Source organism: Nomascus leucogenys, chromosome 19 (genome assembly GCF_006542625.1).
Source record: "Nomascus leucogenys isolate Asia chromosome 19, Asia_NLE_v1, whole genome shotgun sequence".
In the NCBI taxonomy this organism is placed as follows: Eukaryota; Metazoa; Chordata; class Mammalia; order Primates; family Hylobatidae; genus Nomascus; species Nomascus leucogenys.
The window spans coordinates 28,388,086-28,412,648 of record NC_044399.1 but is presented as its reverse complement, the minus strand read 5'-3'; the positions used below and the strand labels follow the sequence as shown (position 1 = coordinate 28,412,648).

Genomic DNA, 24,563 nt, shown 5'->3' with positions numbered 1-24,563 from the left:
TCTTTTTTATTTTCCATTTTTCAATTTTTTTTCTGAGATGATGTCTCACTCTGTCACCCAGGCTGGAGTGCAGTGGCACCATCTTGGCTCACTGCAACCTCTGCCTCCCAAGTTCAAGCTATTCTCCTGCCTCAGCCTCCCAATAGCTGGGACTACAGGCATGTGCCACCATGCCGGGCTAATTTTTGTATTTTTAGTAGAGATGGCGTTTCACCATGTTGGCCAGGCTGGTCTTGAACTCTTGACCTCAGGTGATCCACCCGCCTCGGCCTCCCAAAGCGCTGGGATTACAGGCGTGAGCCACTGCACCCAGCCGAAGTGCTGCTTCTTTTTAGTTGAGAATGGTGTTTAGAAACCAGTATCTGTGTGTGAAGTGTGTTCATAGCTACTATAGTGACACTGTTTCTAAGTTCTTTCAATGAAATAAATTAGAAATATGTATTTAAAAATTATGAATTCACTAAAATACTTTTAATATTTAACACTATACTTTTTTTTTTCTTTTTTTTTTTCGAGATGGAGTCTTGCTCTGTCACCCAGGCTGGAGTGCAATGGTGCGATCTTGGCTCACTGCAACCTCTGCCTCCCGGGTTCAAGTGATTCTCCTGCCTCAGCCTCCAGCATAGCTGGGATTACAGATGCGCACCACCACATCTGGCTAATTTTTGTATTTTTAGTAGAGACAGGCTTTCACCATATTGGTCAGGCTGGTCTCAAATTCCTGACCTCGTGATCTGCCCACCTCGGCCTCCTAGAGTGCTGGGATTACAGGCATGAGCCACTGTGCCCGGCCTACACTATTTTTAAAATTTAACACTACAAGGTTTTTTTTCCTTTCTTTCTTTTATTTATATTTGTATCACTTTTCTCTCATATTTATCTTTGTTCCTTAATTATATTAATGCATTTATTATATTATATATTAATATATTTATTTGTTTTGCCCTGCAGTAAACACGAAATAATTTCAGAATTATCATACAAATATTACTCTAAGAATAAAGCTACTAAATAAAGTTTATTATTTCTTTGAAGTTCTCTTTGTCTTTAGAATTTATTCTTCATTGTATAGAGACCATCATTCTTTTTGTTGGTCATGTTGGTTGTTTGCAACTTTTTGCCATAATAAATAGTGCTGTGAGGAAATCTTTGTATGTTTATGCATATATTTAATTATTTCTTTAAGTGCCCGAAAGTGGGAATTTACATTACTAGGTTAAAAGCATCATAAAGATTTAATTTTTTTGTTCCTAAATTGTCCTCCAGAAATACTGTACCAATTTGTTTCCAGATGTATATGAGAATGTCAGTTTCCATATAACTCTTCCAACTATTATATATGTTTTAAAGTCTATCATTTTGCAAGAAGATTGTAATTAATTTGTAACTTGTGTGTAATTTAAATGTAATTATTATACATGCTTATGTATTGCATTTATTTAAAGTGTGTTTTCTACCTATTTCTAAAAATGGTCTGAGATAACTTAGTTGAACTCAGAGAAAACAGTTAAAAACGGAATAAGGAAAGGCAGACCTAATCCAGGTGAAAACTCTCAGAGCAGTGGAGACCTGTGAGAGCGACAGGTGCAGGAATTGACTAGGAAGGGGCTTGAAGAAACTTCACGGGGTAATGAGAACTTGATGGGGGTTTGCGTTACACAGATATATGCATTTGTCTGAACTCATCCAATAGTATACTACTCTTAAAATTTGTACAATTCACTGCAAATAACTTTTATCCCTAAAGCAAAAACTGGAAAAACAAAATGAACAATCAGAAACACAAAAGCCATAAACAAATAGTCAACTCTAGTTAATGATGTACATGGCCAAGTATTGAGGGGTGCAGAGCACTGATGTCTACAAACTACTTTGAAATGCACCAAAACACACGATGGATCAATGGATAGGATGTAATAAAGCAAATAGAGCAAAATGTCAACACCTGTGGAAACTGGCTGGCAGGTGTATGGACAGTCACTGTATAATTCTTTCAACTTTTCTATATGTATGCAAGTTTTCATAGTAAACTGTTGGGGGAAAATGGAGCAGAAATGTAGATACACTGATATATAGATATTACAGGGCTATGAGATGAACTAGGCACTTTGTGGGAACACTGCCAGCTTTCTCTTTTTTTTTTTTTTAAAACAGGGTCTCACTCTGTTGCCCAAGCTGGAGTGCAGCTCACTGCAGCCTCAACCTCCTGGACTCAAGCAATCCTCCCATCTCACCCTCTTGAGTAGCTGAGACTACAGGTGTGTGCCAGCACACCAGATAATTTTTGTATTTTTAGTAGAGATGGAGTTTCTCCATGTTGGCCAGGCTGGTCTCAAACTCCTGAGTTCAAGTCATCCTTTCACCTCAGCCTCCCAAAGTGCTGGGGTTACAGGCATAAGCCACCATGCCTGGCCACTAGCTTTCTCTTGTATGGTCCATAATACACACTTATTTCATTAGATTAAACATTGCTTCCTTTATGATATCATCTAGTAGCAATGAGAAATCAATAATCAAAACCAGAAAAGTCAATGTAAGACAGATTTGGAAAGATACGTCTTATCTTAACCTTGGTGTTTTAGGACAAGCATAAACCTCCACGGAAAAGGCAGTGTAACCATATACTGGGGATAAGGGAATGATGAGTAAAACAAAGTGCTTGCCCTTACAGAGCTTATAGTTTAGGTGTGGCTGTAGATCATGTAATCTAATAATTATTAAACAGATGTAAAATTAGTAGAGTCACAGACTTTTTTTAAAAAAAGGAAATACGAACACCCATAAGAACATGGAATGGGGGAGGGAGGTGTCCTAATCTAGTTGGGGGGTGTAACTAGTGAGCTGAGAGAGACCTCCCTATGGAAATGACCTCAGCTGCAATCTCAGGCATGGTGGGAGGGGGTGAGTGCTGCAAGGGGAGGGAACAGCATGTGCAAAGGTGCTCTATCAGGAGGTGGCCGGGCACTTCAGAGGACACAAAGCCAGTGGGGGTGAAATGCAGAGCTATAAGGAGAGCTAGATCTCGCAGGGCCTCGTTGGTTACATCCTCAAGCTAAAAGCCACAGAATGCCATGGAGGGATTTTAAGCAGGCAAATAAAATGCACTGAGCTCTGCTTGTCAATATCCTCTATTTTTTTTTCTTTTTGAGACAGAGTCTCACTCTGTTGCCCAGGCTGGAGCACAGTGGTGTGATCTCAGCTCACTGCAAGCTCTGCCTCCTGAGTTCCAGCAATTTTCATGCCTCAGCCTCCTGAGTAGCTGGGATTACAGGCGCAGACCACCATGCCTAGCTAATTTTTGTATTTTTAGTAGAGATGGGGTTTCGCTATGTTGGCCAGGCTGGTCTCAAACTCCTGACCTCAAATGATCTGCCAGCCTCGGCCTCCCAAAGTGCTGGGATTACAGGCGCAAGCCACCACCCCCAGCCTGCTTGTCAATATCTCCCTACCTGTGTTATAGAAAATGGGGTCTGGGAGCAGGAGTGTGATTGTGAAGACTGGTTAGGAGGCCGCTGCGATAACTCAACAAGATAATGGCAGACAAGATGATCCAGATGGATTTAAAGGTATTGAGGAAGTGAAATGGAAAATTCTACTTGGTGACGAATTCAGTGCAGGGGGAGATGGAGAGAAAATGTCCGATTCTGATGTATGATATGATTTGGCTGTGTCCTCACCCAAATCTCATCTTGAATTGTAGCTCCCACAATTCCCATGTGTCATGGGAGTGACCCAGTGGGAGGTAATTAAATCATGGGGGTGGGGCTTTCCTGTGTTGTTCTTGTGATAGTGAATAAGTCTCATGAGATCTGATGGTTTTATAAAGGGGAGTTTCCCTGCACAAGTTCTCTCTTTGTCCATTGCCATGTAAGAAATGCCTTTCGCCTTCTGCCATGATTGTGAGGCCTCCCCAACCATGTGGAACTGTGAGTCCATTAAACCTATTTTTCTTTATAAATTACCCAGTCTTGGGTATGTCTTTATCAGCAATGTGAAAATGGACTAATTACAATGCACAAAAGGAAGAAGGAAGGGCCACACTGGGACCTCTAGCATGGGCCTGTTGGGCTTGAAGTGTCTTTTGAAATGCCTGAGTGAGAGAGTGAGTAAACAGCCTGATATTCTGATTTGGGGATCAAAGTGAAGTTTGGGTGGGAAATGTAGGCCTGGGAATCATTGGCAGTTGACATCTTGACTTTGGCTGCTAAAATGTTCAAGAAGCAGAGTTTCTTGGGGGCAGGGCACTCACTTGCATGGGAAAAAAATTACATCTTTATTTTCTCCAACCTCTAATGAAATCTAAGCATATTTTTCATCTATGAATGCAGGCAACAAGCCACAGCAGCATTAGCAGGACCTGTGATTTTTGTCACCATTAGAAATCACAGATATTTTCACATCTCATTAAATTGGCTGCAGATGTCTCAAAATACCCTTTACACCCATCGCTTGTTATTTAATGTGCTAATAAAGAAGCATGTATATTACTCAATCACAACTTTCTAAAAATACTTTGATGACTATTTCAATAAAAGTGGGTTCCTTTGAAAGCCCGTCTATCTCATTTTATGTTTTTGAAAATATTATTCTGAGAAGGGGATCTAGGGAGTTCACCATGCGGCCAAAGAGGTTTGCGGCACAAAAATGAGATAGAACACCAAGGAAGAGATGAGAAGAGAGCCCATCCTCGAGGAATCCCAGGGTTCAGAGCCTGGGTGGGGGAGGATGAGAAGTGGAGAATGAGAAACCGCCCCCGGAGACAAGGGGAAACCAGGAGGAGCAGGTGGCTTTGCAGAAGCTCAGAAGGACAGTGTGTGCAGGAGGGGCTGGTGGCCAAGCAAACGGACAGCCGCTGTGAGGTCAAGCACAGTGAGGACAGAAAGAGACCCGCTGCTGCGTGCAGAGACGGGGAAGTCAATTGCTGAAGAGCCATTTCTGTGGAATGATGAGCATGGAAACCAGATTGGAGTGGGCTGAGGAGTGAGTAGGAGGTGGGGAAATGGAGTCAGTCAGTGTAAATAATTCTTTTGAGAACTTTGTCTGTGAAGGGGAAGAAATAAGTGGAGGGGAACGTGGGATAAGGAAGGGGCTGTTCTGTTCCTTTTTGCCGAGAGATCTCAGATCACGGTTAAATGCGGATGGGAAGGCTCTGGCACACAGTAGGGGATCCAGATGGGAAAGGGATGAGCCCCGGGCTCACGGGATCCCAGGCACAGGTGGAGAGGGTGGTGATGGTGGGAGACAGGGGCTGGAGGAACAGTAAGCTCAGGAAGTTTCCAGCTGAGGGACACTATGGCGTGAGGTGGAAGAGAGGAGGGCGTGAAGATTAGGGAGAAGGAAGACGGTTTGAGGAGGAAGACGGCATTGACCAGAGAAGCAGGGCAGCACTGAGGAATTCCAGAGGCTGTGGCCTTTCAGCGGCATCACTTTTGAAAGCTGAGTGACTTTTCTCCAGCAGTGGCCAGTGGCCTGGATATGAGGCAGATGATGATGGATGGGTGGGATTTCACCAGACAGGTATAAAAGAAGACAAAAGGACAAGAGAATTATTAAGAGGGTCAAGCACAGGACCTAGGCTGTGTAGGGAGGACACGTCAGTGCGGAGGGGACAATCACAGGGCAAAGAAAGAGGAATCCACGGGCGAGAGGTTCCCCAGAGGTGGAGGAAGTGTCACTGCGGAAATGGTTAAACAGCAGAGCCGGAAGGTCTGGAGACCTGTGATGATCCAGCGATTTTGGAGATGAAATTCTTTTGGGTGATGACGCCACCTGGGATGTGTTATTGGGGATGGGGGTGGCAGAGTGGGACGGAGGAGGGCACTTGAGGAACTCGGGATCTGAGATGCCAGGATGTGGCTGGCTTAGCCTGGAGGATGCTGGAGTCAAGGATTGTGGCGAGAGATGAGGAGATGTGGTGGGGACAGAGACTGAACTGCCTGCCAAAGTCTGCACTGCCAGGGGACTGACAGTGGCAGGAATGACAAGGGGGAGAGGATGGTAGAATGAAACAGCACAAGCCTCGGTGGACGGTGTTTCCACCAGAGCCTGGTGGGCAGTGGTCTGGAGCAGCAGTGGGAGTAGGACAGCCTCAAGGAAAAGCCAGCTTCACTGTGGCAGGGAGGGGAGGGAGCTCTGAGAAGGGGTCTGAGGTGCATTTCCTGCACTGCAGGGAGGATGCACTGCTCACCGTTTCCCAGACCTGCCGCCCCTCCTTGACTCAGGGTCTTCCTTCCTCCTGTAACATCCTACCTACCACAGCTCCCCAGCCCCACCTCCAGATTCCCAAATCTTGTTGGTGACTTAAGATCCAGCTTAAAAATCTGCATCCTCAAAGGCTGGGCGTGGTGGCTCACACCTGTAATCTCAGCACTTTGGGAGGCTGAGGTGGGTGGATCACGAGGTCAGGAGTTCGAGACCAGCCTGGCCAAGATGGTGAAATCCTGCCTCTACTAAAAATACGAAAATTAGCCGGGTGTGGTAGCTTGTGCCTGTAATCCCAGCTACTCGGGAGCCTGAGGCAAGAGAATCACTTGAACCTGGAAGATGGAGGTTGCAGTGAGCTGAGATCTTGCCACTGCACTCTAGCCTAGGCAACACAGCAAGACTCCCATCTCTACAAAAAAGAAAAAACAAAAACAAACAAAAAAACTGCATCCTCTATGAAGCTTTCCCAGGTCTCCCCCTGGCCTTTTTTTTTTTTTTTTTTGAGATGAAGTCTCGCTCTCGCCCAGGCTGGAGTGCAATGGTGTGATCTCCGCTCACTGCAACATCTGCCTCTCGGGTTCAGGTGATTCTCCTGCTTTAGCTTCCCGAGTAGCTGGGATTACAGGCACCCACCACCACGCCCAGCTTATTTTTGTATTTTTAGTAGAGACGAGGTTTCACCATGTTGCCCAGGCTGGTCTTGAACTCCCGACCTCAGGTGATCAGCCCACCTGGGCCTCCCAAAGTGCTGGGATTACAGGCATGAGCCTGGCCCCCATAGCCTTTTTATTATGCTCATCAGACACTGTTTTGAACTACAGACATTTGTATAATGCCTTAGTTTATCAACACTGTCAGCCACCCGAGGGGGGCGTGGCTTATTCACTACCATCCCCATGGTACCCAACACGGTGTCTTGTACACAAGTGACTTCAGTTTCCTTATTTTTTATTTTTAAATTTTTTAAATTTTATTTTATTTTTAATTGACAAATAATAATTGTATTATAATTTCTGAATGAATAAAGCAATATAAAAACAAAAGAGTTTTAGGAAGAAATGCTGTATGCTATAAAATATGTGGAATGCAGGTATGAACCTGACTGATGTTATCTCGCAATTTAAAATTTTTTAAATTTTGGTATCTGAATTTTAAACGTCTTTGTGATTATTTATTTATTTATTTATTTATTTATTTAGAGACAGGATCTCATTCTGTCTCCCAGGCTGAAGTGCAGTGGTGTGACCATAGCTCACTGCAGCCTTGAACTCCTGGGCTCAAGTGATCCTCCCACCTCAGCCTTCCAAGTAGCTGGAATTACAGGCTAATTTTTAAATTTTTTGTAGTGATGAGGTCTTGCTATGTTGCCCAGACTGGTCTTGAACTCCTGGGCTCAAGTGATCTTCCCAACTTAGCCTCCCAAAGTGTTGGGATTACAGGCATAAGTCACTGCGCTGGCCCTTAAATGGTTTTTAATAAGTACTTTGGTTTTAAAAACTGGAAACATTTTTCAAAATAGAGAATTTAAAGAAAATGTAGTAAACGAACACATAGTGCTACTTACAAAGGAAAAAAAGACATTTTATTATAATCTCCTCTCACACAATGTCTGAGCTGCCAAGACCAATCAACACAGGGAACCCTTTGGGTCAGAGTTCACCAATCCTCTGCACCAACAATTCACTGAGCTGGGATAACAATTGGTGCTTCTATCAACCCGGCCACATGGCAGGATCACCCTGGTGCAAGCACGAGGCTGTCTTGCTTATGTGTTGAAACAGGCAGGACAACTTTCTGGAAGCATTCGCAATTCAAACGGACAGTTCTCCCACTTTAATGTCGTGCCCTATTTTAAAATTACCTAGAGGAACTCAGACAGAGCACAGAAATGAAGGAGAAATTAAGCGCTCCTGGCTTTGCCCAAGATAGCTAGTACTTGTTTGCTCCATTAATGCTGCTGAAGATGTCCAGCATCCTGGTCTGCCTACAGAGGGGTTTGCACACCAGTATTCCAATTACTCTATAACCTAATCATAAAAGAAACAGCCAGTTCAGTCTGGTGAGTTATCTGGCTGAATCTTCAACCACAACAAGATGACCTCCCTTATAATGTACAAGTGAGTCCTGGGTCAACTTCAGGCCATTCTGAGTTTCCTCCGTCTCCTCAGAACTGCAACCCTGCCATTCTTATGCCTTTGCATCCTTGCCTACCTGTGACCAAAGGAACCTGGTGTTTTAAAGAAGCCATCTGTCTCTCTGTAGAGTGGTATGCCAGGAAAAGAATGCTTTATTTGGCTGGCTACTCTGGTCACCACTTGTTCCGGGGTTTTAAGAGGGTCTGATCATAACTGACCAATCTTCTAGCCCAAATGGCCACTGCAGATTGGCAGTCTTACCAAACCATTCTCCCGTCAATCATTTCATGCCAGGTCATGGAGCATTCTCCACTCCAAGTCACATTATCCCCTTTCTTCTCTTGCCCAGGGTAAGGATCCCTATTCTGGCTATTATGGTGATATGGTTACAACTTTTGATAGATGCACATTCCTAAAACATTCTTGCAATCAAGGTAAGAGGTGGGGCTCAGACACTGGACCAAATTGAGGACTAGATAAAACGGGGATGGGCTGGAAGCAGCTTTCTGTAAGACATGCCCACCAATGTGCCATGTCAGTTTACCATTGCCATGGCAACACCTGGGAGTTACCACTCCTTTACATGGCAATGACCTAACGACCCAGAATTTACTACCCTTTTCCTAGAAATTTCTGCATAATCTGCATGCTATTAAAAGTCGGTTTAGCCTGGGCGAAGTGGCTCATGCCTGTAATGCTAGCATTTTGGGAGGCCAAGGTGGGCGGATCACCTGAGCTCAGGAGTTTGGGACCAGCCTGGGCAACATGGTGAAACTCCATCTCTACTAAAAATACAAAAAATTAGCCAGGCATGTTGGTGGGTGCCTGTAATCCCAGATACTTGGGAGGCTGAGGCGCGAGAATCACTTGAACCTGAATCGTTTGCAGTGAGCCGAGATCTGGCCACTGCACTCCAGCCTGGGTAACAAAGTGAGACTCCATCTCAAAAAAAAAAAAAAAAAAAGTAGGTATAAATATGACTTGAGAATGGCCCTGAGCTGCCACTCTGGGCACAAGCCTATAGGGTAGTCCTGCTCCACAAGGAGCAGTCCGTCTGCTGCTGCTGTACACCACCACTTCAATAAAAATTGCTGCCTAACACCACTGGCTCCCCCTTGAATACCTTCCTGGGCAAAGCCAACAACCCTCCTGGGCTAAGTCCCAAGGTTGGGGCTCACCTGCCCTGCATCACAACTGTCAGTCATCAAATATGCATGGGGCTCTTATTATGTGCTAGGCATTGGAAATATAACCACAAACAGTGCCTCCTCTTTTGGCTAGCTCCCAGCCTAAGGGAGGAGGCAGACAGAAAGATGTACCCCATGGTGGGCACGAGCCCAGAGGGTGTTCTAAGAATACAAAGAAAGGACGAGCAAAACCACTTGACCCCCAGAAGAAGCTCCAGAAACTTTTTTCAGAGGAGGTGCCCTCAGAGTTGAGGGTGCACAGAGGCTGGGCAGATGAGCTCGGGAGGTAGGCAGGGGTCAGGCACAGAAGGGCCTTGGGTACCTTGCAAAGGTGTTTGAATTTGATCCCAAAGACAATGGGAAACCACGGAAGAATGTTTAATAAAGGAGTGCTGTGATCCAATTTGATCCTAGAAGGATCTATCTCTCTCTCTTTTTTTTTTTTTTTTTTTTTTTGAGGCGGGGTCTCGCACTTTCGCCCAGCCCGGAGTGCAGTGGCGCGATCTCGGCTCACTGCAAGCTCCGTCTCCTGGGTTCACGCCATTCTCCTGCCTCAGTCCCCCGAGTAGCTGGGACTACGGGCGCCCGCCACTGTGCCCGGCTAATTTTTTGTATTTTTAGTAGAGACGGGGTTTCACCGTGTTAACCAGGATGGTCTCGATCTCCTGACCTTGTGATCCGCCCGCCTCGGCCTCCCAAAGTGCTGGGATTACAGGCGTGAGCCACCGCGCCCGACCTATCTACCTCTCTTATAGCAGCCTGGAAGACTGCCTGTAAGGGGAAAGGTAAAGACAAAATCATTAGGGAAATGACAATAATCCAGACAAATCCCAGCACTTTGGGAGGCTGAGGCGGGTGGATCACTTGAGGTCAGGAGTTCAAGACCAGCCTGGCTAATATGGTGAAACTCTGTCTTTACTAAAAATACAAAATTAGCCGGGCATCATGGCGCACGCCTGTAGTCCCAGCTACTGGGGAGGGTGAGGATCACGCCACTGCACTCCAGCCTGGGTGAGAGAACAGGACTCTGTCTCAAAAAAAAAAAAAATCCAGACAAGAAAAGAGAGGGAGGGCCCCAGACAAGAAAAGAGAGGCACATAAAAGTGGACAGATTCGAGGGAGAGGAGAGGAGACAGTCAGGCTTCAGTGTTTGATTGCTGGAAGTAGGAGGAGAAGCAGAAGAAAGAGGAGGCAGAGTCTAACATAATTTCCAGGATTCTGGCTTGGGCAGAAATAAGAACTTCAGGAAGAGGAAACAATTTGAGGGGAGATGATGATGTATTCAGCACCGTGAGCCTGAGGGGCTTGTGGGACCTGCCACGGTGAACAGAGCAACAGCTAAAATGGAAAACAAACTCAAAGGAAAATTCCCACAGATCCACACTTGTCAAACCGTGGGCTGCACATTCTCTCTCCATGACGCGCATTTCAGGCACCAGATGCTGCGTGCAGAGCTGCGTTCTTACCCAGTGCACCTCGAGGGCGCAGAATCTGAGCTAGAGTCAAGAGGGCGGCTGTGAAGAACACCACGCCAGGTGTTAAGGGTGACTCACAGCCTCCCAGGGTGGGGCCCCCTGGCAGCTAGAACCAGCGTGTGCATGCGCGACCTGCCTCATCAGCACACAGGCCTGGGGCCAGAAAGAAGAGAGGCCCGACCCACAAGGAATCTGACGATGGGCAAGCAGAAATTAGAGAAAATTAAAAGCATGACTCATGGAACACATACGCCACATCCTAAGCCGTGGCTGCTTTCATGACACTGTTAAGGGTATCAGTGGGTTGACACTGACAGATTAATAGGACATCTCCCCAAGAGCCATTTGAAAGAGGAGAAGCTGAAGGTTTCACGGACACGATAGGATGAATCAACAGGGGATGAAAGGAGTCATGCAGATATACCCAGATATACCCAGGTCACAGAAAAACACAAAATGCAAATCGAGCCAGCCTCCACGGACAGCTGAGTCACCCGAGAGCTAATATTTGCTAGGAGCTGCAGTATGCAAAGCATTGTGCTATGTATTACGCGGGGCTGCATTCTGGGAAACAAAACCCCTCCCTGGCTCATGGGGTCTTGTTCTGTTTTTGAGCTTGACCATAATCTGGAGCTGTGCCGTGCCATTGAACTTTCTGCAGTGATGGAAGTGTCCTAGATCTGCATGGTCCTATATGGCAGCTGGGTGGCCGAGTGCGGTGGCTCACACCCATAATCCCAGCACTTTGGGAGGCTGAGGTAGGTGGATCACCTGAGGTCGGGAGTTCGAAACCAGCCTGGCCAACACGGTGAGACCCTGTCTCTACTAAAAATACAAAAACTAGCTGGGCGTGGTGGCGGGCACCTGTAATCCCAGCTATGCGGGAGGCTGAGGCAGGAGAATTGCTTGAACCTGGGAGGTGGAGGTGGCAGTGAGCCGAGATCTCACCACTGCACTCCAGCCTGGATGACAGAGCGAGACTCGATCTAAAAAAAAAACCAAAAAACAAAAAATACTATGGCAGCCACCGACCAGACGTGCTCTTGAGTGTGTAACATGTAGCTAGTGCCACGAGGGATCTACACAGTACATTTAATTTGAATTAATTTAAACTTAAAGTTTAATTGCCACACGTGCCTAGTGGCCACTGTATTGAAAGGCACAGTTTTAGACCTTTGCTGCTCTCATGCATGGCTGGACATTCTGACTTTTTAAGCCATTGCAGGCTACTTGAAAAGACTTTATTTTTTATGTTAATCTCTAAAATTCGTGTGGATTCTCATGAACAAAACAATTACAGTGTTTACGTTGGGTAACAGCCTTCCTCTGGAGGCGCACCTTGCTCGCTGGTAGAGTCAAGTGACTTCATTGATGTGAACAGCACACTGGGCCAGGCCTGGGGCACCGCCAGCTGCTTCTCCGTATCAGGTTCACTGCCTACGCCTCCTTCCAATGTAACCTTGAGTCCTGGTGACCTGGAATCTAAATATTTAGCTGCTCAGTTGCCAACAGTGAAAGGACTAGAATCTTATTTTTATTAGCAGAGCAAATGGTGCACTTAAAAAACTGACAGTGATCTCCACCTTCCTTCCCAGTGAAGTGAATGCAGTGAGAACGTGTCCTCAGTCCTTGAGGCTTGTGCATTTGGAATGACGTCCTTTCCAGTGAGGATACAGGATCTTGGAAAGATGAGAAGGGCCCGTGATGTGTTGTTGCATTCTAGAAGCTTGCGGCTCACCGTGTCCTGTGCCAATTAATCATTTTCATCATCTTCTATGGGGAAATCGGGGCTCCTGTCCCCTCTCTGTGAAGGTTCACGGGGACAAAATTCCTTCTGTGCCTCTGTCAATCACAGCAAGCTCCTCTGGGCCAGCAGCTGTCTCACAGGTGCCCGGGAAGGAGGGGCGTTGCTTTCTCCTTATATCCAGAAGCCTCTTTGCTTTTTAGTCTACTAAATTACCCACTTTCTAGTGGGTTATGCAGAGCCACTATTTATTTCCCTGTTAAATTCCAATCTGATGAAACAGTTCACAGGGTTGTATGTAACTCTGAAAAGGGTCTAAAATTAAGTTGCTGTATTAGGTTGGCTTTTAAAAATGTGGCCAGGGACTGGGCTGAGGGATCCTAGAAGCCTCAGAACCTTCTCCTCCACCCATACCTGTTGGGGCATCACTTGCAAGTATATTTGGACACCAAGGCAGTTTATAATGTACTGTAATGTCAGTGTGCCACTTACGAGTCTTCCTTGTTTTCACAATGATCCCACGAGATATGCATAATAACTATCTCCTTGATAGGAAACTGAAGTGCTTGCAAGTGGGTTTGCCTGAATTCACGCTGTAATGGGAGGCAGAGCTGGCCCTTCATAAATGCTTTCTACTATGCCAAGCCACGAATGTAAACATATTTAGGAAGTACCCCTCTAAAGAACCTCTTAGCACAGGCTTGATAGGTATTGCTTCATCTTGGGCTTAGATGAAATCCAACTGCTGCATAACCAGCAGTTACAGCCACTGGTTGTGGTGAGGAGGTTATGCCAGGATGAAGCAGCCAGCAGGTTAACTGTGTGTTTGGGGATCTGCCCACCTCGAGGCAGTTGTCTGGAAGGATACCTTGACACTGAAGCAATTGTTTGATGGTAAATGCCTTGTTTGTTCCAGGCTCATCAGAATTGTGACAGTTGGAGTCTGGGTTAAGGAATGAACAAGTGATGAAAATTGCAATGTAAATGTCAAAATTTGGTAGTGGTAAGAAGCACATAGTGACTGAAAGGTGGAAAAATTTCCATGGATTAAGCAATTCACTTTCATAACAGCCACTCAATCAGAGAAGGAACCTGCCTTTACAGATCAGAGGCAAACGCTATTTCGAGTTTTCAGGTGCTGCAGTCTCTAGGAGGAAATGGGATATTTCCACCGAGGGAGGAAGGCTTTGTTTAGGTTTACATCATCTCACTGAGCTCTATATCATTCTCCTGCCCCTTTCTGATTGACCGAGAATCTTTTGCAACTCTAGTGCCTGATGCAACATTCAATACACTGAGCTCTGGACATTGGATCTGTCTGGCCTTGGTTCTCTTTTGAGACATGCCAGCCTTCTTATTCACAGCTTCCCCTGAGAGACTAGCTCCGGGACCTCCCTGGAGTTGTGGACCCTGTGGGAAGAGGTTGAATAAGTTCTGCATCCCCTCAGGATGGGCAGCCTATACTCTGAAGGTTTGCAAACAACTGTATTTTTTTTGTTTTTGGAGACGGAGTCTCACTCTGTCACCCAGGGTGGAGTACAGTGGCACAATCCTGGCTCACTGCAACCTCCGCCTCCCAGGTTTAAGCAATTCTTCTGCCTCAGCCTCCCAAGTAGCTGGGACTACAGGTGAATGCCACCACGCCCAGTTAATTTTTGTATTTTTAGTAGAGATGGGGTTTCACCACATTGGCCAGGCTGGTCTCAAACTCCTGACCTTATGATCGCCGGCCTTGGCCTCCCAAAGTGCTGGGATTACAGGCGTGAGCCACCGCGCCCAGCCAAACAACTGTATTTTAATAAAAATTGGGGTAGGGGTTCAAATCTGAGGGGGGGAATCTCCAAACCAATCCATGATTTTGGGGGTTGAAGATTTCCTGGATCTGGTTTGAGTCTCATAAAAGATCTCTGGCTTCATTCATATCAAGCAAAACCCAAAGGATTGAGCCAGGCAGGATGGACGTTATGAGAGCACAAGTTGAATGGCTGTTAAGAATGATGCGTTCAGTGACACTTCCTCTCACCCTGCCCTTCCTCTGCTTTTGTGTCTAGGGGCAAATCCTCCAGTATCCCCCAAAGAATATCTGTAACGCAGAGAGCAAAGCAGAAGTGAATTTCACTGTGGAAAATTTTGATTGTGTCGCTTTTCTCAGTAGAGAAGATGAGGCCTTGATGACACTTGTACAATCAGGGCTCAAACACTTGGGATATTGTTATCTGGAGAAAACTGAGATTATGTAAGCAATGTTTCTTGTTCTCTGACACACTGAGGGACAGTATCATAGTGCAAACATAAAATATCCTGTCCTCGTATTTTAGAGGAAAAATTGCCATTTTTTTTTTGCATTTTACTATGTTTTTCTTAAAAAAATGTTGTATTGGCTGCTCCTGAATGACTACTGGGTAAATAACAAAATGAAGGCAGAAATAAAGATGTTCTTTGAAACCGATGAGAACAAAGACACACCATACCAGAATCTCTGGGACACATTTAAAGCAGTGTGTAGAGGGAAATTTATAGCACTAAATGCCCACAAGAGAAGGCAGGAAAGATCTAAAATCGACACCCTAACATCACAATTAAAAGAACTAGAGAAGTAAGAGCAAACAAATTCAAAAGCTAGCAGAAGGCAAGAAATAACTACGATGAGAGCAGAACTGAAGGAGATAGACGTACAAAAAACCCTTCAAAAAATCAATGAATCCGGGAGCGCTTTTTTTGAAAAGATCAACAAAATTGGTAGACTGCTAACAAGACTAATAAAGAGGAAAAGAGAGAAGAATCAAATAGACGCAATAAAAAACGATAAAGGGGATATCACCACCGATCTCACAGAAATACAAACTACCATCAGAGAATACTATAAACACCTCTATGCAAATAAACTAGAAAATCTAGAAGAAATGGACAAATTCCTCGACACATACACCCTCCCAAGATTAAACCAGGAATAAGTTGAATCTCTGAATAGACCAATAACAGGCTCTGAAATTGAAGCAATAATTAATAGCCTACCAAATAAAAAAAGTCCAGGACCAGACGGATTCACAGCCGAATTCTACCAGAGGTAAAAAGAGGAGCTGGTACCATTCCTTCTGAAACTATTCCAATCAATAGAAAAAGAGGGAATCCTCCCTAACTCATTTTATGAGGCCAACATCATCCTGATACCAAAGCCTGGCAGAGACACAACAAAAAAAGAGAATTTTAGACCAGTATCCCTAATGAACATCAATGTGAAAATCCTCAATAAAATACGGGCAAACCGAATCCAGTAGCACATCAAAAAGCTTATCCACCATGATCAAGTTGGCTTCATCCCTGGGATGCAAGGCTGGTTCAACATACGCAAATCAATAAACATAATCCATCACATAAACAGAACCAACGACAAAAACCACATGATTATCTCAATAGATGCAGAAAAGGCCTTTGACAAAATTCAACAGCCTTTCATGCTAAAAACTCTCAATAAACTAGGTATTGATGGAACACATCTCAAAATAATAAGAGCTATTTATGACAAACCCACAGCCAATATCATACTGAATGGGCAAAAACTGGAAGCATTCCCTCTGAAAACTGGCACAAGACAGAGATGCCCTCTCTCACCACTCTTATTGAACATAGTGTTGGAAGTTCTGGCCAGGGCAATCAGGCAAGAGAAAGAAATAAAGGATATTCAATTAAGAAAAGAGGAAGTCAAACTGTCCTTGTTTGCAGATGACATGATTGCATATTTAGAAAACCCCATCGTCTCAGCCCAAAATCTCCTTGAGCTGAGAAGCAACTTCAGCAAAGTCTCAGGATACAAAATCAATGTGCAAAAATCACAAGCATTCCTATGCACCAATAACAGACAGAGAGCCAAATCATGAGTGAACTCCCATTCACAATTGCTACAAAGAGAATAAAATACCTAGGAATCCAACTTACAAGGGATGTGAAGGACCTCTTCAAGGAGAACTACAAACCACTGCTCAACAAAATAAAAGAGGACAAAAACAAATGGAAGAACATTCCATGCTCATGGATAGGAAGAATCAATATCGTGAAAACTGGCCATACTGCCCAAGGTAATTTATAGATTCAATGCCATCCCCATCAAGCTACCAATGACTTTCTTCACAGAATTGGAAAAAACTACTTTAAAGTTCGTATGGAACCAAAAAAGAGGCCTCATTGCCAAGACAATCCTAAGCAAAAAGAACGAAGCTGGAGGCATCATGCTACCTGACTTCAAACTATACTACAAGGCTACAGTAACCAAAACAGCATGGTACTGGTACCAAAACAGATATATAGACCAATGGAACAGAAAAGAGGCCTCAGAAATAACACCACACATCTACAACTATCTGATCCTTGACAAAACTGACAAAAACAAGAAATGGGGAAAGGATTCCCTATTTAATAAATGGTGCTGGGGAAACTGGCTAGCCATATGTAGAAAGCTGAAACTGAATCCCTTCCTTACACCTTATATAAAAATTATTTCAAGATGGATTAAAGACTTAAATGTTAGACCTAAAACCACAAAAATCCTAGAAGAAAATCTAGGCAATACCATTCAGGACATAGGCATGGGTGAGGACTTCATGACTAAAACACCAAAAGCAATGGCAACTAAAGCTAAAATAGACAAATAGGATCTAATTAAACTAAAGAGCTTCTGCACTGCAAAAGAAACTACCATTAGAGTGAACAGGCAACCTACAGAATGGGAGGAAGTTTTTGCAATCTACCTATCCAACAAAGGGCTAATATCCAGAATCTACAAAGAGCTTAAACAAATTTACCAGAAAAAAACAAACAACCCCATCAAAAAGTAGGCAAAGGATATGAACAGACACTTTTCAAAAGAAGACATCTGTGCATCCAACAGACACATGAAAAAATGCTCATCAGCACTGGTCATCAGAGAAATGCAAATCAAAACCACAATGAGATACCATCTCACACCAGTTAGAATGGCCATCATTAAAATGTCAGGAAACAACAGATGCTAGAGAGGAAGTGGAGAAATAGGAACACTTTTACACTGTTGGTGAGAGTGTAAATTAGTTCAACCATTGTTGAACTGAAGATAGTGTGGCAATTCCTCAAGGATCTAGAACTAGAAATACCATTTGACCCAGTGATCCCATTACTGGGTATATACCCAAAGGATTATAAATCATGCTACTATAAAGACACATACACACGTATGTTTATTGTGGCACTATTCACAATAGCAAAGACTTGGAACCAACCCAAATGTCCATCAATGATAGACTGGATTAAGAAAATGTGGCACATATATATCATGGAATACTATGCAGCCATAAAAAAGGATGAGTTCATGTCCTTTGCAGGGACATGGATGAAGCTGGAAACCATCATTCTCAGCAAACTATCACAAGGACAGAAAACCAAACTTATGTTCTCACTCATCGGTGGGAATTGAACAATGAGAACACATGGACACAGGGTGGGGAACATCACACACCGGGGCATGTCATGGGGTGGGGGGCTGGGGGAGGGATAGCATTAGGAGAAATACCTAATGTAGATGACGAGTTAATGGGTGCAGCAAACCAACGTGGCACACGTATACCTATGTAACAAACCTGCATGTTGTGCACATGTACCCTAGAACTTAAAGTATAATTTTAAAAAATATTGTGTTGGGTAGGGATGAATAACAAAATTATTGGGAAATAAGATCCATGTAAACTGTATTATAGAAGCTATTTCACATAGTTACTTGTGCACATACATAATTTTATGTATATATAAAATTACTTTTACGTATACAACCAATGCCTTTTTCAGAAGTGGTCTGAGTGTTTTGCAATGATGGTTTAAAGAATGCATAATTTGTATAGCAGGAAGAAGAAAACTATAGGAATCTGACACCAGCTTGTTCCACAAGCTTAAGTGTGAAAAGGAACATAAAATTTCAAATCCTGCATATCCCAAATGCATGAGTATTGCACATAAAATGGCCGTGACTATGCACATGAGCTTCTGCATGAAAGTTCCCTGCAGAGGAACCCAGCTGCCCACTTGTTTAGCAATTCCAGTCTGGGAAGACTGCTACATGCTACTGTTTGACTTAAATTACATTTTCTTATCTGTCCTTGATCTTATTTCTGAGTGTAAAAATGTGAGAATTTATCTTAATGCTAAAAATATGTTGTTCTAGTCAAACTAGATTTAATTTTTGGATTAATCTCACTCCTTAAGTTTAATCAGCAGCAGGCATTATATTTAGTCTTTGACTAACAGGAAAAGATCCAGGCAACGTGTTCTTGGTGCTGCCAATATTGTGAGATAGTCTCTTTCACCTTCAGACTCTAAGTGAAATATTTTATTGTACAATTTTATATTCCTTAATAGAGAGCATATCTCTCTCCCAGGGATACATCTACATCTATAAACATCAATCACTGATGTTTTTAAGGTGTCCTTTGAACATTAAATAACCACAGTGTGAACATCCTAGATTAAAAAAGAAATCTCAACAAGAACTTGATTGATATCACGTATTCAGGATCTATCTCAGGATCCACGCCATTGATAGGAAAGAAGGAGTCTCTCCTCTAGAGTATATTTCAGGCATAAAATATTAAGTAGGAATTCATAAAAGGCATATTACTCATCTTAAATCAATTCACCATGCTAACAATCAGTGTTGAATACAGCTTGTGGTATTGAGCTCTTACATAGGATAAGTAAAATTATTAGATAAGATCTTAAACATGAAATATGATCATAGAGCTTAGCAATTCAGAGCACCTTCTCTGGGGTCGGACTGCCTAGAATGGAAATCTCTACCACACACTGGCTGTGAAATCTTAGGTAAAGTTTTGTAACTTCTCTAAGGCCCAGTTTTCTCATCTGTAAAGTGGGGCAAAGATGGATAGATACATAGATGGATAGATAGATAGATAGATAGATAGATAGATAGATAGATACATAGATAGATAGACTGATAGATAAGGAGAGGTGATAGATATATACATTTATGAGAATTAAATAAGCTAATGTGTATAAAGTGCTTTGCATAGTGCCTGGAATGTTGCAAGCACTGAAATAATGATAACTGCTTAATTATTATTATCATGATACTATTATTAATCACATTACTATCATCATATTGTTATTATCAACATATTGTTATATCATTCTAAGCAAAAATATTTTATCATCATATTGCTATGTCAATCTAGGCAAAAATATTTAAACAATTGCCAATTATTACATGATACAGTTATTACCACATTTTACTCTCTTCCTTCATCAGAAATAAAAACTAGGCCCAACCTTGCATCAAGTTAGACCATATGCCACAGAGATGATGCTGTGCTTGGGAAGGCCCAGTGCCTCCAACTCTTATAGAGTTGCAGCGTTTCTCATCTGGATGGTGTCTCATAGACCATCTGTGTCAGGACCTTTATCTACAGGAAAGAAGAGTGAGGCCCAACCATAGTGAGGCGTGAAGACTGCAGAGCTGGGAGCCACAGGGGTGGTGTCCCCAGGAAGGGAGTTCCCAGCCCTGGGCTCCTTCCTGCCCCTGGCTCTCCCTGCCCTGACCTTTGGGATTCTGCAACATCTCCTTTTTGAGTTGGCTTTTTCCTACATCACACACACACACAGGTGCGCACACACACACGCACACACACACACACGCGCACACACACCACCACCACCACCACCAGCAGCAGCCAGCAGCAGCAGCAGCCCCAGCAGACTGTCTCCCAGAATTCTTCATACCTGTTTGGAAGATGACCTGCTAGAAAACCGAGATCTCTCAAAACTTGTCTCTTGCCCCCAAAACTGATCGCGTTTCTTCTCATTTGGGTCTCTTCTACATTCCTGTCGCCTCAGACAAGCCTGAAGAACAACAACAAAATGTTTGTCTTAGGACCATGGCAAGCTTGGGTAACTTTATGCTTAACTCCAATGGTGAGGAGCATGAAATAAATGATATGCATCTCCAGGTGTTCATCAAATACCTCTCACCAAGTATAAAGACCAGGTATCACTCTTCCCTTTGCTTAAAACGCTAGGTCAGACGTAATAGCCATTGCTTTAATAAATTCAAACAATAAACATACTGAGAGGCATTTTGTCAAGAATGTACCCAACTGTTGCCTTCTCAAGGAGGAAGCACCTGTTACACCTTGTGAATTTCTCTTTCTGGTCATTCTCTTCGTGGCCCCTCCCTCTTCCTACCTTCACTATACTGTGACCCTGGAGATGACACCCTAGCTGTGGAATGAGAATTGTCAACGCCAGAGCATGTGCTGTTTCCTGCACTTGGAATCTCCTCTGTTAGAAGCTCTCTTAGCAAAACTGGCTGATCTACTAAAGAGCCTGCTGCTGTGGCCTTGCTTCTCTTTAGTTTCCTCTGCCTTCTCTTCTCCAGGCCGAATTAATTGTTAGAATTGCAATGTATATTAATTTAAGCTTGAATTATACATATTTTTTTCCTATTGTAGGTAGTTGTTTGTGGTTTTGAGCCTGTTTCTCCTGCTGATCATTGAGAACCCTGAGAGTAAGAACAACTTCTTATCTTTGAATCCCCCAGCATCCAGCATTTAATTTTAGCTGAATTGCAGCCGGCCAGGTGCCCAGCGGCTCATGCCTGTAATCCCAGCACTTTGGGAGGCCAAGGCGGGTGGATCACTTGAGGCCAGGAGTTCAAGACCAGCCTGGCCAACATGGTGAAACCCTGTTTCTACTAAAAATGTAAAAGTTAGTTGTGGTGACACATGCCTGTAATCCCAGCTACTCAGGAGGCTGAGGCACGAGAATTGCTTGAACCTGGGAGGCAGAGGTTGCAGTGAGCCAAGATAGTGCCACTGCATTCCAGCCTGGGTGACAGAGCAAGATTCTGTCTCAAAAAATTAATAATAATAATTTTAGTTGAACCGCATTTTTGCTTTGGAGGAAAATATCAATCCCTAAGTGCAAAATAAGAAAAATAAAATTACCAATGAAAATAATTCCCCATGTTTCTTAACAAAATTAAAATAAAATCTGGTACCAAAATATTTCTTCTGCAGTACTAGGACTGAACAAACCCGAAGATATCATGTACTATGGAAATTTCAACTGATTTTAAGTACCTCAAAATAGTAAAACAGCGTTTTTCCCCCCCAAGATGGAGTCTCACTCTGTCACCCAGGCTGCAGTGCAGTGGCACAATCTTGGCTCACTGCAACCTCCAACCCCCTGGTTCAAGCGATTCTCCTGCCTCAGCCTCCCAAGTAGCTGGGGTTACAGGAGTGCGCCACCACGCTTGGCCAATTTTTGTATTTTTTAGTAGAGACGGGGTTTTGCCATGTTGGCCAGGCTGGTCTTGAACTCCTGACCTCAGGTGATCGGCCTGCCTCAGCCTCCCAAAGTGCTGAGATTACATGCATGAGCTACTGCACCCAGCCCAGTAAAACTTTTTTGGAATGTTTCTATCCTTGCAGATCCAGTAGCCCAATTCAACTTTGCCTTGCCAGGGCCAAATTATCCACTGCCATAGAAAATGAATTTGAAGTAAAGACCAACAATATTGTTTCTAAACTAGGCCTGACAACTGCCCTTCCTGGCTGGGTTGAGAAAGGAAAGATTCCTTCAGAACGTTTCACGCCCTCTGTTAGAAAAAGCATTTCCTTCTGTGATGCCGTAGGACTTACCAGAATTTCACGCCATGAGTAAGCCTGACATTATGCTGTAAGGTTAAGAATAGAAATGGCCCGATACTAACAAAACATTTACTCCTTGGAATTGGGACAGTTATTCACACCGTGCTTTACATCTTGAATTGCAGGTGACACCCTAGCCACCGGGCTCATCACAGCAGCCAAGTGGTCACCTGCAGGAAGTGGAATCCTAGATTCTAGGGAGAAAGATGCAGTTTCACTCCAGCTTGCTTGGGAAGGGACAACATCCTGTCCCACAGTTAATCTTCTTTTCAAAAACTATGCCACATAGACAGTAAGTCGTCATAATAAACACTGGATGCTGTTTGTTTTAATAATTTAAGCAAGAAAAACCAAAGAACACTAGGCAGTAACCATAATAAATGAGTTAAACAAAACAAACAAAAAACACCCAATCATAGAGAAACCCAGGTAATCCTAAAGGGAGTTGGCTGGAGAGTGCAACGAACTTCAGCTAAACCTCTGCCTTTTTTGTTCTAATCCTTTTACAAGGACTTCAAATGGGAGCTCGTGTTTGGAAAGAGCACTGGCGTGGAGCGTTGTTTCCGAAAGGGGCAGATGTCTGTGCCGTCCTAACCTACTGGTATTAAAGGCAAAAGAAGAAAATGCTGATGGGCTGAAAGTGGAGGAGGCAGTGTTAGCAAATGCACCAGGACCAAGGCAGATTTTGTGGGATGAACAGAATTCTTGTGGGCTGAGTGTTTTTTGAAAATTCTCTCCAAGAATGCATACGACTTAAATATTTCTTTCCCAAAAGGGGAGGAGGAATAGATTGGTTTGCGAAGTTGAGAAAAAAATTTTTTCCCTCTAGTTCCTTGTTCCTCTTCTTACAGAGGAGCAGAACAAACCAGTGGCAGGGCAGGTACTTAAACTTTTATCTTGACAGAGCCAAGCAATCTTTCTGTGTAAATCAAACATTAATCCTCTCAAAGTTCTAGCTTTGCTGAGAAGCAACACAGGGGCAGAGTAAATATCCAGACTTAACAGTCGTAGAAGCAGCAAGAACCTTTGCCTTATTCCCTGCAAGGGCTGGTTTTCTTTGTATTTGTAATTGTGAATGATTTTTTGTCAGCTGTTGATGTTGTTTTTGTGCGGGGTGGGCGGGGGGAGCCTAAGGTGACTGGGCAGGGGAGGACGGAATCCATGGGTCAGGAGAGGAATGGATTTCTAATTCATAACCACCAGCGGCTTCCCTTACCCTGGACTTTAAAAACATTCTCCCCTTTCAATTGCAAGTGTCAGGATTCGGATGGCTATAAATAAGTCTCTGATCATGTGGCAAAACTGGCCGAGGGCAGTCTTGAAATTGAAGGCTTCAGGTAACTTTTTATTTCTTCCTTCTGGGGAGATCAGGGCTTCTTCCTTCCCTCCTCCATTGGTGTTGACCCCCACCCCCCTAGTGCGTCCCCCTGACTACAGCATACACAGTCAGGCTGCCTTCTGTGCAGAAGGTACCACTGTGGAGGCAAAATGCAGAATGTGCATCAATGTCTGTGGGGATGATGTGGGTTTTGTGACTCACTGTAACTGAATCCTGGTAAACACGACAATCCCCAGCTCTGCCACTTTCTAACATAGTGACCTTGGGCGAGCTGACTAATGCCATTGATTCTTGCTTTCCTCATCTGTAAGAGGAAGCTGCAGATTGTTGATTTGTTAACATCAACAAGGCATACAGTTGGTGACATGTTAACAGTGGCTGGCCCTTGGGGAGTGTTCAATCAAAGGTGCCCATCACCACCATCACCACCACCACCATGACTACCATTTCCGTCACTACCACCACCACCTCCATCACCACCACCACCTCCATCACCACCATAACCATCACCACCCACCACCACCGCCTCCATCAACCACCACCACCTCCATCACCACCACAACCATCAACCACCACCACAACCATCACCACCACCACCATCACCTCCATCACCACCACCACTACCACCTCCATCACCACCCACCACCACCTCCATCACCACCACCATCACCTCCATCACCACCAGCACAACCATCACCACCACTACCACCTCCATCACTACCACCACCACCTCCATCACTACCACTATAACCATCACCACCACCACCACCTTCATCAACCACCACCACCACCA

The 24,563-nt window shown here is 44.0% G+C and overlaps 1 protein-coding gene across 1 annotated transcript in view; it reads right to left on the bottom strand.

Annotated features, from left to right (window-relative positions):
• MARCHF10 (membrane associated ring-CH-type finger 10) overlaps positions 1-24,563 on the bottom strand; it is a 112,228-nt gene that overhangs the window by 78,950 nt on the left and 8,715 nt on the right. The window contains 1 exon segment of the mRNA XM_030799812.1: positions 20,504-20,623. Coding sequence (XP_030655672.1) covers positions 20,504-20,623 — 120 coding nt within the window.